We start from the raw sequence: 19,867 nt of genomic DNA, 5'->3' as shown, positions 1-19,867 counted from the left end.
CAACATATGTACAAATGTGCTTGACACAATGGATGGATGGACGGATAGATTGTGATAAGAGCTGTAGGAGCCCACAATAAAATGATTAAAATAAAAGAAAACCACAAAACCTACCAGGCGGACTGACACAGTGTCTGCATTGATGGGCTTAAGCATAAAAACAATTGTGGGGATGGCACAAGACTGGGTGATGGTTCATTCTGTTATATATAGGGTCACTATGAGTCAGAATCGAGGACACCAAATAACAACAAAAGGATCCAAATGCTAAATATATAGTGCTTTAACTCCCCAATTTGTTAAGTCATATTGAGTTCTTGTGCTTGGTTGCTATTAAAAAGTTCCAATCCACCACAGGTGCCTCAGAAAAACCTGGTACTGTACCTGAAAAATCAGCTATGAAAAACTCTACGGTGCAGTTTCACTCTGATATGTGATGGTGCCAGAGGTTGAAATCATGTCAATGGAACTAGATGGTAACAGGAGGATTTTTAAAGGAGATTTAAAATGGAGGGCCAGAAAGGTAGGAGAAAAAGCAGGAAGTATTGTGTTATGGATACTATGAATATAACGCATTTGACGGAGCGTTAGAAACTGATGAAAGGCCAGTAGGAGGAGGATGAAACACTGTGCACTGGATACTGCAATACAACAAAGTGTTATCCGTAACTTCAAAGCAGGGCAATTTTCTAATCGAACTTCCTACCACCAGCCTACACCCATTCTACTTTAAATCTTAAATGGCTTATTACTTCTAAAATAAAATTTAAACATATTGCCCAATATAAATTAATCAGGCCTTTTCTACCTGGTCAGTCCTATTTTCCATGATTTTCTTTAATGAAAGATATTGCTACATTTTCTTTGGCGTCTGGGCTATCATATCTATCATTCATGTATATTTTTTATCTCATTTAGCAGATTTTCATTTAGTACTTTCTTTATGCCAGACTCTATAAAACAAAGGAAAAGAAGACAAGTGTTCATTTCCTTGTTTTTCTGGTGAGCTATTATCTCCTTTCTCAGCAATGCAGGCAAAGTCAGAGACTGCCTTGGCTCCTGGCACATGCCTCTCTAACACACTCCATATTTTACTTTCCATCTTCCAATTGGACTTAGGAGGGCATGGATTCTTTCTTATCTTGGTATTCTATTTCTAGACAGTATACAACAATTGTTTATAGAATGAATGAGCAAGCAAAGTGGCAAAACAAATGGGTCTATTAGTTTCCCAAGCCAAGAAACAGCATTACCACGAAAACTCAGAAGAGATATCCTATGTATGCAACACGACAGTAAAGTAACTATACATGACTTTTATCCAGTATGAACTAAAAATGTGTACATCTTAAGAGACAGTAATCATTTATTTTATCTTACCTCTATCAAAGGCTACTGGCTGTGCATAAACAATTGGTCTATTCAAAGTAATAAGCACTGCTTCCCTATCGGAAGAGCCACTGATTTCTTCGCGGAGGGCATTTCTTAATCCTATTCGGGTTTTAAAATAGGCAACTTGGTGAAAATCAGAACCAGCTTCCTCATAAACCTAAAATAGAATTTAAAGTTCAATAAAATATATTCTACTAATAATAAAAAGTTTTAGCATTATGAATAGTATGGTTCACCAAAAAAACTAAAATACATTTTTTTCAATCTCATTTTTAATGATATTTTCCTCATATTCTTTATCATATAAAAACTAATATACAATGTATATGGTTATACAAGAAGAAAATTATGAATTCGGAGATAAAGTTCAAAAGCTAGAGAGAGGTTCATACTCTGAGTGGCAATGTATTATTAAATCTTTTACCCCCCTAAAAATATTTCATTTGAAAAACAAAAACAACTATTTTTAATAGAGAACAAGAAGTTTTTGTTCATTTTACCCCACATAAACTATAGTTATCTGAAATATATATATTTGAAAATATTTTATTTTTTTAGTTGGTTCTTCAAAATAAGAAAGAAAGTGGCTAATCTACAAAATAATGTTTAGCTAAGGTAAAATAAGATGAATAAGCTGAGTAACAAGAACCATAATAACCCAGCATAATGAGCTGGGAAATTTTTTAAATAGAGAGAACCTGATTAATTGGTGACTATTGTTTGATTCTGATTGTATACGTTGGCCACATTCTACAGAGAAGCTAATAAATTTAATGACATGCTAAGGCATTGAAATAAAAAGTAACAATTAACAAAACAAACAAAACTAAGAAAAGAGTTATGAAGAATAAATTTAACTTATAGACTGCCACAATGCTCAGAAAAAAATGCTACGTTAAAACTCCACAGGTCTTTTTTTTTTAATGTAAAGGCTTTTTCGTGAGTTTTATTAGAATTTAAAATAAAGTTTAAAACTCATACTAAATGTTTTTATAAATACAAAAACATCTAATACTTTCATAAACATACAGTGCCAATCGATGTTCAAAATTTCAAATCCATAGTTTTATCAGTCAATGTATTTCGACTCACCTGATGTTTGACAATTTGTCCCAGTGCCAGATTTAAATCCACCTGGCATTTACCAAATAGCTTCAAATAGCTGCTACTTCCTGGTGAAGCTTTGGTTTGAAGTCGGTTTGAGAGCTCCAGTTCAATCAAACCAGTCTCGAATCTCACTGCTCTCATTGATGGTGTTGTGGCTGTTACTTGAATTCCCTGGAAGATTGTTAGGTGGAAAAGAAATAATTTAAATCAACAATATACTATGCACGCACATGTAATCTTTCAATATATGACAAATAAAAGTTATGCTTTAAAACATGTATAGGATATGTCTAATAAGCTTGTAAAATTAGCAACATTCTTTCTCATATCAATAGGAGTTTTCATGGCTATTAAATTTCATTTAAGTATTTTTAGTTAATATGTAGAGTTTTCATAAATTAAATACATTAGTTATAGTTTAATGCCATTTTTAAGCACATTAATAACCATTCTAAATACTCAAGGTTTTATAAAGGTATTGTTTTTAATTAGAAAATTGTACAAAAATATTTTTCAGAGGATAACACCAGCAGTAAATTATGTTTTAATTGAAATGTTCACCAGGAGGGGATTACATAAATAAACTATAAAAACTCTTCATTAAATAAATAAATAAATAAAGCTAAATGTTTTGACAATTTTTAAAATACATAAGATACCATTGTGACCACAAAAAATCTTCGAGTAAGTCCAACCCTACTTGGATTTCATTGGTTAAACTTCATTTTACTTTTCAATTTAGGACATTTACATGTAAATTTCCATCACATGTATACATTAATAAATTACTTTAAAAATATTACTATTATTTATGCTACCTTAAACTGCAAGTTCAGTGAATAGAGGAGAATTTTAGGTTTATCTCCATCCGCTGTTCCATCATGTTCATTCCATAAAGGAATTGGCTGCTCTCCACCTAAAAAAAATATTCAGTAGTAGAAACTTTTTGAAATAATTTATGCTCAGAGAAATGCCATGTGAGAAAACAATTAGTTTGCACATTTGAAAACCCCATTCATAATAAGTTATTATTTCATTTTATTGACCATTAATCAATCTATTCAACAGGCCCTTTTGGCTCAGTGATAGGTTCAATGAAATAGGACAAAATATGATTTGGTCACTGGGTGAACGTCCTATCAGAACATTATGGGCGTCCACTTTCAGCCATTCTTGTTACTGCTGCTGGGTTCTCTGCAGGGGCTCCAGGAATGGCAGCACCAGCAGCAGAAAGAATGGATTCAGGAGGGAGGGAGTGTGCCCTGCCCTGCGCCCTGTTCCATCAACATGAGCAGCAGGAGTAGCGACCTCCACAGGGGCTTTTATGGCTATTAAATTTCTGCCTGCCTACCAAAAAAAGTCCAGAGACCAGGGACCAGAGTCATGTTCTCTGCCTCATCTGCCTGTGTCCCACTCATGGTGCAGGGCTATAAGAATCTAGGTCTGGGGTCCTTAAAACTATTTGGGGAAAATAAGAAACAAAGGGAGAACTACTTTCCCTTACAACAAAACAAAAACTTAATGGAGGACTGTAGACACACATATTTAGAATGTGGGTCAAGCTTTACATACCTATATATCAAAAGAACTAAATAGCAAACAGGGGAAAGGGAAATTTTGTTTTTTGAGATATTAATCTTTGATGGACTTTTGAAACTTAAGTTAGGGAAAAAGATTTATTCAACAAATATTATGATAAAAATATACTTCTGTTTTCTACCAGAACAGAAAAAGAAAAAATTAGTAGGAAAGGTATAGAAACAGGCATAGATAGAAGCTACATATAAGATCGAGAAAAGGTAATTAAGTCTCAAGCCCACAGTTGCTCCTCTTATCCAAGCTTGCTGCTATTCAGTATTTGTTGAACACGAGCAGCTTTGCTAAACCTATGCATGGACTCTTCATTTTGTCTCATTTCTTCAGCACAAGCCTTACAACAAGTAATATGAGTCTTGGTCTTCACATGCTCACAACCACCCCATTTTCAGAAGATAAATGTGCTACTCTTTTCTGTTCATCAAACTGTCTCTCTCCTTCTGAAAGGAAACCAGTAACCCGAAGAGCTTACTCAGCTATCATTTCAAATCAGTCCTAAAAACCACAAAACCCTCAATGACAACTCCACCTGGAAAAGTATTCACTCACATTTAAATTACAAAGCTTACAAATCACATTATACTTTGCATTACTGTATTATTAAAGATTGTATTATTATATATCAAAATATCTCATTTTTTCAACCAAAATAGAAATCTCTAAGACTGAGAATTAAATTATATCCAGGAAAATACTGCTTTGTCACTTCTCAACTCTTCGCTTGGGGTCATGTATTTTGTAAGTTCTCAACAGGCAACCATTTAATAAATTCAGAAACTATCTTCTTTCCTATTTTCAGTGATACAGAGAAATAATTTCCTATTGTAGGACTAGAGTGAATCATATTTATGCTCTGGAGAGAGAGGGACTATGTGGGAAAGGGACTATGGGACAAATATTACATTTAGTAAAGGAGACTGTCAAAGGAAGACCCTCAATAAGACAGACTGGCATAGTAGTTGTAACAATGGGTCAAACATGGTAGTTAATTGTGAAAATGGTGTAGGACCAGCCAGTGCTTTGTTCTGCTGTAGTTTGGGTTGTTATGAGTCAGAACCCACTTGACAACACTTAACAACAACAACACTCTAAATTTGTCAAGGATTTAATAGCCACTGTAATCTGGTATAGAAAGTCACACACAGTCAGCCATTCAAACCCATCAGCAGCGCTGAGTAAGAAGGATGAGCCTGTCTGCTCCTGTAAAGATCCAAAGTTCTACCCTGTCCTATAGGGCTCCTATGAGTCACAACAACTCAAAAGGGACCCTGGATGACTGAGTAAAACTGTCTCACAGGTTGTCTACAACTGTAATCTTCATGGAAACAGACTGCCACATCGTTCCCCCATGGAGAGGCTGGTTGGTGGGTTCCAACAACCACCAATTTTTCAGTTAGTGGCTAAGCACTTAGCTATCACACCACCAGAGATAGATCAGTAACTAGCTGATGTATAACTATCATGTATTGATATATATATATAGTTATATATAGTTTTATATATATAGTTATATATATTATATAACTATTGTGTAATGAAATTATCAAAGGTTTCCACAATCAATGCCCATGAAAGTAGTAGTCAAGAATTCAAACAACATATTGCCTTGGTCAAATCTCCTGCAAAAGACTTCTTTAACATGTTGCATAAACAAATCACTTTGAGGACTAAAGAACACCTAATCCACATGGTGTTTTCAATGGTATTTTCAATCACCTGACATAAATTTGAAAGTTGCCAAAGAATAAGGAAGATTGGAGAAGAACTGATGCATTTAAACTATGTTATTTGTGAAAAAGTCAATATATATTATGACTGACAGAGAATAAACAAATCATCTTAGAGAAATTAGAGCCAGAATACTTCTTAGAAGCAAGGAGGGTAAGATTTTGTCTGGTTTATTCTGGACACATCAGGAGTGACAAATCCATGGAGAAGGATATCTTGGTCAATCAGAAGGTCAGTAAAAAAGTGAAGACCCTCAACACAGTGAGTGGACACAGTGGCTGCAACAATGAGCTCTAGCACGGGACCGATGGGGAGACGGTGCAGACAGACCTGGGCAGTGTTTGGTTCTGCTGTGCACTGGACCACTGAGTAAGGCCTAACAACAACAAACACGCAAAAGGAAGACTAGAAATTTGTGAGGACTCTCCATTAATTTTACTTTTCTTACTAAACTACTTTACAAAAAGATAACTCAACATTTGTTCATTTCATAATCAATCTTTGAGGATACATGTTTTCATGAATTAGCACATCTTTTTAATTTTTAAATCATTTTATTGGGGGCTCATACAACTCTTATCCCAATCCATACATACACCAATTTTGTCAAGCACATTTGTTCCCATCATTATTTTCAAAATATTTTCTTTCTACTTGAGCCCTTAGTATCAGCTCCTCATTTTCCCCCTCCCTGCTCCACCTCCCTCCCTCATGAATCCTAGATAATTTACAAATTATTTTTTTCTTGCCTTACACTGACCACTGTCTCCCTTCACCGACTTTTCTGTTGCCCATCTCCCTGGGAGGGGGTTATAGGTAGATCATTGTGACCGTTTCCTCTTATATCTCCCCATCACCCTTTTCCCCTCCTGGTATGGCTACTCTCAATATTGGCCCTGAGGGGTTTATCTGTCCTGGATTCCCTGTGTTTCCAACTCTAATCTGTACCAGTGTACATGCTCTGGTCTAGCCGGATTTGAAAGGTAGAACTGGGATCATGACAGTGGGCAGGGGGAGAAAAGCATTAAAGAACTAGAGGAAAGTTGTATGTTTCATCGGTGTTGTACTGCACTCTGACTGGCTCGTCTCCTCCTTGTGACCCTTCTGTAAGGGGATATCCAGGTGCCTACAGATGGGCGTTGGGCCTCCACTCCGTACTTCCCTTCATTCACTATGATGTGAATTTTTGTTCTTTGATGCCTGATACCTGATCTTATCGACAACTCGTGATCACACAGGCTGGTGTGCTTCTTCCATGTGGACTTTGTTGCTTCTGAGCGAGATGGCTGCTTGTTTATCTTTAAGCCTTTAAGACCTCAGATACTGTTTCTTTTGAAAGCCGGGCACCATCAGCTTTCTTCACCACATTTACTTATGCACCCACTTTGTCTTCAGAGATTGTGTTGGGAAAGTGAGCATCACGGAATGCCAGGTTAATAGAACAAAGTGTTCCTCGTTGAGGGAGTACTTGAGTAGAGGCCCAATATCCATCTGCTACCTTAATACTAAACCTATAAATACATGCACATAGATCTATTTCCCCATCAACATATATAAATATAATTATATATGTGCATGCCTGTATTTAGACCTCTATAAATGCCTTTTGCCTCCTAGTTCTTTCCTTTATTTCCTTTTACTTTTCTCTTGTTCCACTATCATGTTCAACCTTCAGTAATTCCTATCAGTTACATTGCCCTAGATCAAGTCCTACCAGGCCTCCTACACCATCGTCACCATCAATTTAAGATTACTTATTGTTCCCTTGACTCTGGGTTTGTTAACACCCATTTCCTTCCCTGCCCCGCCGCCCCCCCCACCTGCCCTCTCCCATGTCCCTCCAGAACCATAGGTCCCGTTGTTTTTTCCTCCACATTGTTTATCCCACCTATCTTAACTAGATAGATAATATGCACAGATAATAATGTGCATAAAAATAAGACACAGCAAAACAAAAACCAATGACCAAAAAAAAAAAAAAAGAAAAAGAAAGCCTATAAATAATTCAACGTCTGTTTGTTGACTTTTAGGAGTGTTTTCCGGTCAAGTCTGATGAGGTTCCATGCCCTGGCCCTAAAGTCTCTTTTTGGTATTCCCCGGGGTCTTCATTGCTCTGCTCCCCTTGTTGTTCTGTTGCACGCCCTTAGTGTTTCACCTCAGTGTAGTGGGGTCAGATCGGGCACAATTCCCACACTGTCTCTCCATTGTTGTCCCCCATAGCACTATGGGTGGGGGGCGTGTGTCTCCTGGTGGGGTCAGCCCTATGGTCCTCTCTGTGCATTGGTTGCTCTGAGCAGGAATATGGTCCTCAGGGCTTGGTGGGCCAGGAAGTGCTCCACTCTCTCTCCCTCCCTCTTCATTTGCTCCTGTGTGCTCTGATCAGACTGTCCCTCTCCCTGAGCTAAAGCTTCAGTGCTGTCCTCTGAAGTGAATTCTTCTGGGGGGCACAGAGGGGTTCTCCACGTAATTGGGATTGGGGCTGGCCTCTAAGACCTATCGGTTGAATTAGCATATATTAAACAGCTATTTACTTTAGGCAGATCTATCACTATTTAACCAAGTATTATCTAGTTTCAAAAGGAAATTTTCTTTTAAATTTAAAAGATCAGCAACTGACAAACTATATTACATAATAATTTTATTTTATAAACATATGAGATATTACTATATTATCTCATTAAGTATAAAGTTATTCACCTCTTTATAAATTCAATGCATAAGTGGCTAAATTCAAAGGAGGTAACATCCCTATATGTTTTTCTATGAGATGACCAAAGATTTAATATAATAGTAATAACCCCACAACTGTGGTTTAGACTCTGACTCATAGTGATTCTAAAAGACAAAGAACTGCCCTATAAGACTTTTAAAAGATATAAATCTTTACAGAAGCAAACTTCCACATCCTTTTCCCAAAAGAACACCTGGATGGGTGAAAACTGAGTACCTTAACCACCGCATCACCAAAGGTAAGTTTCTTCTGTTAACTTTATCAGTACACGCCTATGTCTTTCTGAAATGCAGCATCTCCGATGAATCATCCACAAGCAAATATTATAGAGATCAATTCTTCAAGATAGCATTTTCTGTTCTTGTAAAATTTAGACAGTTTTATTGACATATGATGCACATACAATTTAATGGTTTAAACATACTAAAAAGATTGTGGAATTATCAGCACCAACAATTTTAGTCTATTTTCTTCATTTTTGTAGTCATTATTCTTAGCTTCCCATTTTTTCTAAACCTTCCCTGCCAGAACCCTAAGAAACTATTAATCCAGTTACTGTCTCTATAGATTTACTATCCTGGATTTCATATAAAGAAAACATGCATGCAAAAAAACCCAAAACAAAACTCCAACAATAACAAAATAAAACATGGAAAAACCTCGATCCAAAAGTAAGCCAAAAAAAAACCTAGAAAATATTGAAAAGGGACCAAAAGGGAGAACAAATGATGTAGCCACATCTGCATTAACCGACTTTCCAATGCACTATGTCTGATAGCAGGCTATCATACCCATGGGCAAGGATTCGCTGGAGGCTTAACCACCTGGGGCTCTGAAAATGGGTTTGGGGCTTTCACTGTCAAACAGGGTTTTCAGAATATAAGCTCTAATACAGTTTTATCCTCGGGTCTTGGATCTTATTATTTACAATCCTTGGTTCACACAGGCTTGCGCATTTCTCCCATGTGGACGTAGCTGGCAGTTCACTTGGATGACGTTGTTTTAAGACCCCAGAACCTATTCTTTGTGATAGCCAGTCACCATCTGATTTCTTCATCAAACTTTGAAAAGAATATTTTTCTAACAATGATTGTTGTGCGCATGAGTCTTACTATACAATAGATGTCTTAAGCCTAATTTTAAAATGAGGATAAAAGTTAAATAAAATACACGAAAAATGACTATGAAAATTATGGGAGAGTAAATAGAAAACAAAAATAGCAATCAGGGGACTCAGAAATTACAGCTACAAGGATTCAAAGTAGTCTTTCTCAGTACTGTGTTATATTTTCCGGGTATGAAGACAAAATATCTGTGCTTCTCCCATTGGTCCGCTAGGTGGAACCTGACATACATATGCATCAGCTCTTTTTCCAGGGTTTCGGTTTGTCTGTACAGTCAGGATGGAATGATTCAGGTACAGCCACTGAAGGACTTGGGCATATACTCTGATCTTATTTTTCACTGTGATTAATAAGTCATCGTGGTTAGAATATTAATTTCCAATCCTTAGGGCCATTATCTACTTTTTTTTTAATCTACTCTTTTTTCCCCATTGTTGGTTAGGTGAAAGTTTAAAGGGAAAATTAGTTTTCCATTCAAGATTATCCATATCTTTTTGTTTTGTGACAATAGCTTCATTCTCTATAATGTAATAGTACTCTCTTCACACTTGATCTGTTGTCCAATTTTTATTATACTTCTTTCCTGCTCCTTCCTGACTTTGCTTTTGTATGGTTGGTTGTTCTGAGGAATAACTTGATTCCTATTGTTGCTGTTCATTCTATAGTTCTGCCTTTTATTTGGCTGAACAGCAATCCGCCAGGGTAAATTCAGTTCTCGGTTTGAAGGGTGTCTGAAGGTCTTGGTCACTGGGGTTTCAGCAGTCTCTATCAGACCATTGCATTGTTGTTTTTTAGGTAGGGACATACTTGTATCTCTTAACTGAGTGCAATCCAAAGCATAGGGAAAGCTTTTTCTTTTATCAAAACAACCTTAGGGGAGGTTTTTGGAGAAAATTTGGTACTATAAATGCTATAGGTTTTGCCCAGGAGAGACACCAGATTAATTAATGTAAAAAACTATTTATTTAAATTTTAAGTATACACATTTAGTAGGCCACTGGAGATCCCCTTGCAGAGGGGTCTCGGGGAGGAGATGAGCCAGTCAGGGTGTGATGTAACAACGATGAAAAATACAACTTTCCCTTAGTTCCTAAATGTTTCCTCCCCGCTCCCACTACCATGACTCGAATTCGACCTTGCAAGTCTGGCTAGACCAGAGGATGTACACTGGTACAGATAGGAACTGAAAATCCAGGGAATCCAGGGCGGATGAGCCCTACAGGACCAGTGGTGTGAGTGGCGAAACAGGGAGGGTAGAGGGAGAGTGGGTAGGAAAGAGGGAACCGATTACAAGGAACTATATGTAACCTCCTCCCTGGGAGACGGACAACAGAAAAGTGGGTGAAGGGAGACGTCGGACAGGGCAAGATATGACAAAATAACAATTTATAAACTATCAAGGGCTTATGAGGAAGGGGGGAGCGGGGAGGGAGGGGAAAATGAGGACCTAATGCCGGGGGTTTAAGTAGAGAGGAAATGTTTTGAGAATGATGAGGGCAATGAATGTACAAATGCGCTTTACACAATTGATGTGTGTATGGATTGTGATAAGATTTGTATGAGCCCCTGATAAAATGATTAAAAAAAATAAATCTTGAAAATAATTTTTAGAGTAAAATATTGCCAACTTAAAATATCTTTTTAACAATGTACACATCACAGCGTTCTAATGTGATTTTAACTACATGGCCAACATAAAATCAAAGCAGAGGCACTACTTGCATGCCTTACAATAATTTAGGTTCTCCTGTGATTCAGATTCACTGCACCTTGCTCTTGTCATTCATAGAACTCAGGAGAGCAGAGAATTGCAGTACATGTCATATAATAGATACTCAGTAAATTTGTTAATTGAATTGAATTAATCCATGAGTATAGAGGAAACTCCTCTTGATGCCAAGATATTCTTTTAAAATGATTACATTCATACTAGATATATTCAGTTAAAAAGTGTTAAATTAACCTAATTCCCTTAATACTTTGGCTCCTGATTAAATTAAAAGTCAATTTAATACTTCATAAACAAACATACATTTACTATTAAAAGAAAAATTCTATTTAAGAATCTCAAATAAAATTTGCTCTTAAAGCATGGCATAATAAAGTTTCTATAAGCAGGTTAGCATGCAGCCAGCATACAGTTATAACATACAGCATATCAGGCACAGGTAAAGAAAGAAACCTCGATAGTTATCTATCCCCTCCCCCCAACAGTTTTATTGGCACATAATTTACATATCATATAATTGAATAGTCCAATCATTCAATTATATCAAGGGGAGTGTATAATCACCACCACATCTAGCTTAGAGAATTCCCTCCCCCATACCCCCCCATGGTTGAATAGCCTTTAAAACGAGTTGTGCAATCACAATCAGTTCTAGTGGTTCCTTCCCCCCTCCTGCCTTCATTATTTATTCCCCAAATTCCCTTGCTCTCTCTGTCACCCAACCCTGCATTCCTATAACACTTTGATCAGTTATTCTCATTATACATCCACTCCTCCTGTGCTTCACAGCTTGGGAAATCCCACAGAAAACAATGAACAACAGATCATACTAACTTGGTAAGGATTTTTTTTATACCTATTTTTTATACCTATTGGTATAAAGACAAAATTACAAATAATGACACACAAATAATGTGTCAGTGAGAGAGGACCCCCATCAACATTCAAAAAGCCAGGGAAGAATTTCTGTCATGGAACAACTATGAGCTCCTTCACCCAGATTGTTTCTGAGTAAGATTAGTCTGATAAACAGATACGCTTCAAACATTTTTTTTCAATTTGAGGATATAGAGCAGCTTGGTGACGTATATGAATCTTAAATTTGAATATTAAAAAGGAAAAATAACAAAAAGTATGTAAATGAAAAAGTCAGAGAAGAAATACACAGTTGCTTAAGAGGTACTCAATATTTAAATCAAAATGGTATGACCAAAAAGAAGAAAATATTCTACAATTGAATGTGGTAATGACTGTGCAATTCTTGCTATGAACTATTAAATTGTATGATATGTGGATCATGTGCCAAACATTTTTTTAAAAATATAATGCTACACATACACTATACAGCTGAAATATGAAATAAAAACACCTGGATATATTCTAGAAGGGACCAGTTCAGCTTACCAGAAACTTTTTGTATTACTTCATTAACTTCCTTCATGAACACTTTCTGTACAAATACCAAGTGATTTAGAAGATCAGTTGTAAGATTATGTTCAAAGGAACCAACCTGTTAAACAAAAATTCCAGTTTAAATCAACACTATAGAATATATATTAATTTTAAACACACTTTGTTCAACATAATTTATCCCCAGTCCTGAGGAAATAGCAATATCTACATACCAATTGAAATCACTATCTTGGAAGGAGAATACAATATTGATTCTCTAACACTTTATAGGCTTCTGATGAACCATTCCCACAGGGTTATTTTCCCCCTTGCAATGCAGTGAATTATTTACTATGACTTAGTTTCTAAGGCTGTAACTCTTTAAAGAAGTAGAAAGTCCCATCTTTCCTCTGTGGAACAGCTGGTGGTTTTCCACTGTTGACTTTGCAGTTGCCAGCCCGACTGGTAACCACTATGCCAACAGGGCAACTCAACTGCCACCCAGCTGGCTACAAAATTAGTCAACTCAGAAACAGGAAGGGGGGATCTCACTACCAGTAATAGAGAACCGCCAGGAGTGGAGCATGTCTTTCGCACTCAGATTGCCCAGGCATTGAACTTTCTTGATCCATGACACAGCTCAGACATAAGAGGAACAACAGCAGAACCCGGAAAAGACCGTGAGATCTACTTCCATAAATATTAGACAAGAAAACCTGATAGGGCAGTTCTACTCTGTCTCATAGGGTTACTCCACGGTGGAACTGACCTGATGGCAGCTAACAACAAGAGTTTCTACGGAAGCAGACTGCCACCAGGGCTTTTCTCCCACAGTACTGCTTGGTGAGTATAAACTGCCAGCCATCTTTTTTTTAAAGTAACTTTTTTTTTCTGAGTAAAATGCTTATGCTCTGCCAAGTACTTATTAATCATGCACTCTTCAAACTACATTAGAAACTAAATATTGCATTGTGAATTAACACAATAAAGTTAAATTTGCAGGATGAAGATAAAATTTTAGGGAATTATCAAATTAGATATTCCCAATTAAGTTCTAATAAATTTTATGTCCTATAATTAGTGTAAGGTACTAAATGTCTTCCAAGAATCAACAGTAAATTAGCTAAATAGATAACTGCCTTACTTGCAGTTGAATTTAACATGAAAGGTAGACTAAACATTTTCATAAGGTAAATGCTTCACATCCACATTTTTTTTATCAAAAATTAAAAGAGATTCCACCCAAGTACTATTACAGCTTATGCTTCACCTCATTAATACTGTTAGACTTATATATATTCATATTTACAATTAAGATCAATGCCAGGAATGTCAGGACGGCTGACCCTTCAGAAACAGCAATGGGAGTAATGATTCCCTGAGGATACTGTGGGGAGGTGTGTATGGGGGGGGTGGTGGAGAGCTGATAGCAGTGACTGTATAACTCCCAGCAAATAAGAATAAAAGAATTGTAAATAAACAGATATATTGGATGCGGTAAGATACAGCATATATACAATAACAAGGGTTCCCGGGGGGGAAAAGGTGAGGGGGGGTGGAAACAATGTTTTGAAATTGATTGCATATAGTAGTAGCAATCTTATAATTATGCTTGATCTATTTGAACTATGACATCTGTAAGAGCTCCCAATAAAATGATGAATACAAAGAAGTTAAGAGAGCAAAATAGAATGGGCAGTCTCATAAAGCCTGTGGGCACTTCCACACTTTAGTGGGAAGGGTTGGGGAGAAGCAGAGAGGGTTTTCCTGTGTGTGTTCTACTTCAGGTCGCAGTGAAATCACAGAGGGGGCGCAACTTTAGATTCTTTCAGTGATTTGTCATTAACTGTACTCCTCCCTAAGGTAAACTTTGTGCCTTGGTGGGGCTGTGGGATAGGTGTTGGGTTCGAGCCACATACTGGTTTAACTCTGCAGCTGGTCTTCGGGAGAAAGATGAGGCTATGTGAACCAGTAAAGATCGACAGACTCAAAAACCTTCCTCGGGCTGCTATGAGGGAGTAGGTTTAATAACTGATATTAGTAAGGAATTATATAATATTTTGCATTAGATTATTTCTGTCAAATGAAGCATTAATTAATTGCTAGGTTTTGGAACACTTACTTTTCAGAGGCAAAATCATAAATACGTTTTGTGAAACTATACTTAAAGCTCTGAATTACTACATGCCTGTATATTCTGTCTGGTACCCGTCCCCACTTCCTCATATCCGGAAAACCCAGCTCTTAGGTAGGTGCTTGGGTTAGGAGGGTCATTTTAAACTGTCTGCCAAGGCTGTAACGTCACCACCAAGAACCTGAAGTACTTCTTGCAAATACATGCTCTGGAGTCTAGAGAGCATTACGTATAGAACGCAGCTGTTTCTGACACAGGGACAGCCCAGGAAGCTGAGGAACAGGACAGTGTTCCAGCAGGAGGGGGTCTGGAGCTGTGCTGACGCCCTGCTCTCTCACGCGTGCTGGGAGGACTTGAGGGAGGTTCTTTACTCTCTCTAAACTCTCAGACTGGGCTCAGGACAATGACCTTCCTGCCACAAATCAATGGAAGAACATGAATCCAAAGGTTTTTTTGTTTTAACTTTTGTCTATTAAATAAACAGAAGCGAAAAAATATGGATGATATCAGTTGTGTCTACTTTCAACCTTTCTTAGTACAGAAAATAAACTGTGATTCTTGCTTTAATTGTTTTATCTTTCTATATGACATTTAGTGAATTATAAATAGATATGCCTGGGTAAGCCATGCAAACTCTAAAGTTCAGTTTCCTCACTTACAAAAAGGAGAACAAACAGCTACTCAAAAGGTTGCTCTAAGGACTGCACAAGGAAACGCATATAAACCAAAATCAAACTAAACTCTCCGAGTTGATTTTGACGCATAGTGACCTGGTTACCAAGGCTATAATTCTTTATGGGAGCAGAGTAATCTCATCTTTCTTCTAAAGAATGGCTGGTTGGTTTGAACAGCTATCCTTGTGGTAGCGATCCACTGCTTACTCAATAGTGCCACCAAGGCTCCTTAAGGTAAATAAAGTACTCAACAAATGTTAGCTCTATTGTTTTTATGATCAAGATGTCATGAGAATATTGTAGAGATAGAAGTGAAAATCAATGTAAGTAGTGTGAATTCAAAGTGACTAATATGAAAAGGAAAAAGCATACATGTACGAAGTATAACTTCGAGGTAAAAGATATAAATCCATACTGACAAACTAATTCAGTATAGAATTCTTGTGTAAGAATAGATTATTTACCTAAGCAGTTGGATCACTGAACATTTTGGTAAACCTAGTGCAGGAAAACTCCTAAATTAAAATAAGTAAGAAAATAAAAAGTAAACTTACTTCGGCAACACAACGTAGATAATTTCCTTGTAAATAATACCCTTGTTTAGAAGGCAGTTCATCTATACTCCACACCTGATCCGAGTAACTATCATGTTCTTCCATTACATATTTCCCTGACATAGTAACAGGTGGAAGATTAAGACTGGCAGAAGGAGGCATGGTAGACATATCTGTAGCAGAAACTTTTGAAGTAAAACGTAATCTGTGATTTGGCAGCTCAAATGTAAACCTTGTCTGTGCACCTAGAAGTAAGAGAAATTATTGTTTGTTCATTTGTTCATTCACTTTCAATCCTCACATTGGTCCAAAAATGCTTCTAAGAAAAATAGATATCCCAAAATCTAACTTGAAAAACATGAAAGCATTTAAAGCATTTTTCATTTGCCTGTGAAGTATTTATCTATAAATTAATGTAGTCAAAAGCAAACACACACACAACTACACATACAAGGGAGCTTCAAATTATTGTGGACAAATTAAATTAAAATATAATATTTCAATAAATCTTTTGATGCTCACACATATATGCACAATACATGCGTGTATATGTATACATGTCTGTGTATGTAGATTTTCATGAGTAGTCTTTAGAAGCTAACCATGTTGATAAGTGAAGAGAGTGTACACGTGAAAATGGAGGCCTGTGTAAGAAGATTTCTGTTTATAGAACCTCCATAGTCTGATGTTGTCTCTGTAGAAAATATAATCATAGAAGCACTAACAGTTAATATTAACTGATCAGCCCATCACTCTGACAAGTCCAGTAATACGTTATTTATTCCTCTGCAGACAAAGATGTTTGGAGGAGACGAGCTGGATGAAGTTAGGGTGTGTGACTATAGGGCCCACCGCTCAACCATTTCATTTTCCTCTAGTTCTGGGTCAGCTCGTCTCTTCTGGAGCCGCCTCCAGGCCAGGGCTTTACTTCCACTCCGACAAGCCCTGTGCTCAGGATCCTGGGGCCCTCTGGGCCTAGAGAGTCATCAAGGCAGGGGGTTTTCTGTGATGGTACTGAGAGTAGAGCCACACAGTTCAGCCTACTCTAGATGGCATTAAACTTCCACACATTTTTTTCCCAACATCTTCCCTGAATCCTTTCGTTCTTCTCTCCACATCCCAGACCACAAAGGAATTGGGAATGCAAAACAGGTGCTCTGGCACTGGCTCAGGGCTGCCTCTACATCCAAGCATAGGCTGTGGCCACAGAAGTGGTCAGTCAACACAGTGGTTGGATGAAGTGCCCCAGCAGGACAAAGCAAAGATTATGGAGCAGCACTGCATGCACATAAAATAGGTTTTGTGCAGCAGATTTTCCTGGTATAATAATACATCATTTGATGCCTTAACTGCTACTTCAATAGGTGTTAACTGTGGATCCAAGAAAAGTGAAGTCCTTGACAACGTCAGTGTTTACTCATCATGATGTTGCTTACAGGTCAAGTTCTATGGATTTCTCCAACAGGTAGCGTTGGACATCAGTAAGTACTTCAAGCCCACACTTTCAGCAAGCACGACTGTGGCTAATGAGTACTCCTCTAATCCCGACGTCATGTTCTTCTTCATGTTGTCTACTTTCTCAGATTATTTGCTCAGCATACAGACTGAATAAATATACTTAAAGGATATAAGCCTAATGTACACTTTTATTATTTTAAACCAGGCAGTAATCCCCTTTCATGAAAAATGACTAATTTCTGAAAAAAAATTATAAATGTTAAGGGAATGGATTCAAAATTCCATGTTACCTGTCATTCCATGGCTTCTCATCCTTCCCATTTTGTATTCTGCTTTCAGAGATGGTAAGAGTGCTGCTCCAATGGCTATACCATCTAACATGGCACTAAACTTAAGAACAATAGGCTTCTTTTCTAAGCCTTCAGGTAGTTGAGGAAATTCATTTGTTTCAATTGGAGTTTGATTAACACTTGTTGGGGTTTTTTCAGAAGGTAGAGGAGTTGCAATATCTTCTTTTACAGGTTGTGGGCTACAAATCAGAACAGATAAAAATAAACACATTGAGAACAGCTACCAATTTATTATTTAAAGTAAAAAGACAGAAAAATACACGATAAACAGATGTTTTCTTCCTAATACTAGAGCACATCGAGACAAAAGAGCAATTAGACAATTACAATCTACAAAATCAAACAAAAACAATATGAACTCCTGGAATGTTTTATTGTTAAGGTTGTTCATATCACTATAGTAAAATTGAATTTTAAATTCAGGTTTGTTTAATTCCAGATTTTCCAATTTCCATGACAGAACCATGATGCAAACTAGTGTTCATAGTATGACTAATACAATCACTACTACTGCCATATTCTTATTAGTAGTAAGAATGGCACCATTATTACATGAGTGCTTGAGTACTTACGACGTGCCATGTTTTGTATGATTCTTTCATTTCTTCATGTACCTCACAGAACCCTCTGAGTGATTACTATTTTCTACACTTTGAAAATGAAGAAGTAATGTGGCAAGGATTTTAATCTAGGCAGTCTAGTTCCAAAGACTACCATTATGTTACAACACAACAAAAATCCTTTGGGCTTTTTTAACAGATAAGGCACGTATCCACATCTGAGATTTCAGATTCCATTCACAGGAGAAACATGTGCAATGGATGGCTAGATGGTCAACTCCAGGCATGAATTAATGTTATATATTAAGTATCCAGGAAGAACAACTAGAAATAACACTGCTTTAGAATATTATCAAAAGACTTACTAGTGTTTTCTATTTTGTTGGATGGAAAAAAGGAAACAAAATATGTGGCAAAAATGTAACCTTTTAGCATCCTTTTTATTAGTTATTCATTAATTGCAACTTTTGGAAACCAGAAATAGGGTTCAGTAATGCAAATCAAAAACAAAGTCTACAGACACAGGAAATAAAGATTAATGAACATAGATCTGATTTACTAACTCTTAAAATACATGTGTGGCATGCTCAAATCTCGCCTTGAACAATGAATAGTAATTTCATATACGAGAGCATAAAATGATAAATGACACAGAAATAATCACTGTAATTATTAAAAAACTGTGAAGAAACTTCAATAAGTTCAACATAAACAAGTGACTTGTTTGTTTTTTAATATGCCTATAAACCTCTGGGAAGTCTTATATTTATTGATCTATATGAATGGAACAGTGACTACAGTATTTCTGATACAGTATTTTAATGGTATCCAATGCACAATGTGATTATCCCAAAACTTTTCTTAGCCACTTATAAATGCATCATGTTTGAATATGCAATACTTAGAGGTAGCTCCTCATCTGTTCTCAAACTCTTAACACAGCAAAGAATGTTATTCAGCATTACATGGAATTACAGAAGTTAAGAAATCGCTTACGCTGTAGAAGGTTGTCTGATGAGGTCTGAGATCTGTTTAGAGAGTTGGTGAGAACTCCGAACCATCATGCTATGCAGTGTGGCAGGATGCTGAGGAATGTTGATGCTGATTGCTCCGACTTTGAAAACTGCAGCATTGTTTGTCTTCAGCCCTCTCTGGGCACTGTAGAGGGCCTGGGACTTGGCAATACTACATTTCACTACAGTTCTATCAATAGAGAAGAAGGATCATTAAAACATAGCTGCCTAAAGAAGTACAGTGAAAAAATTTTTTTTGCTAACAAGAGAAATATGGTTACAACTTTCACAATGAAGCAAACCATTTAAAATATGCATGCTTCTA

At 36.8% G+C, this 19,867-nt stretch overlaps 1 protein-coding gene across 3 annotated transcripts in view; it reads right to left on the bottom strand.

The window, feature by feature from the left end:
- KIAA1109 (KIAA1109 ortholog) overlaps nt 1-19,867 on the bottom strand; it is a 195,776-nt gene that overhangs the window by 61,618 nt on the left and 114,291 nt on the right. For all 3 annotated transcript variants that reach the window (XM_045287399.1, XM_045287398.1, XM_004711839.2), the window contains exons 49-55: nt 19,526-19,732; nt 17,910-18,148; nt 16,162-16,406; nt 12,812-12,917; nt 3,318-3,415; nt 2,485-2,670; nt 1,381-1,549 (exon numbers count right to left, since the gene is read on the bottom strand). In XM_045287399.1, the coding sequence (XP_045143334.1) occupies nt 1,381-1,549; nt 2,485-2,670; nt 3,318-3,415; nt 12,812-12,917; nt 16,162-16,406; nt 17,910-18,148; nt 19,526-19,732 (1,250 nt within the window). The remainder of the gene's footprint in view (nt 1-1,380; nt 1,550-2,484; nt 2,671-3,317; nt 3,416-12,811; nt 12,918-16,161; nt 16,407-17,909; nt 18,149-19,525; nt 19,733-19,867) is intronic.

This window comes from Echinops telfairi, unplaced genomic scaffold (genome assembly GCF_000313985.2).
Source record: "Echinops telfairi isolate 266 unplaced genomic scaffold, ASM31398v2 ScPeMD7_14;HRSCAF=57, whole genome shotgun sequence".
Lineage (NCBI taxonomy): Eukaryota > Metazoa > Chordata > Mammalia > Afrosoricida > Tenrecidae > Echinops > Echinops telfairi.
The sequence above is the reverse complement of the archived record's forward strand: the minus strand, read 5'-3'. Positions and strand labels throughout refer to the sequence as shown.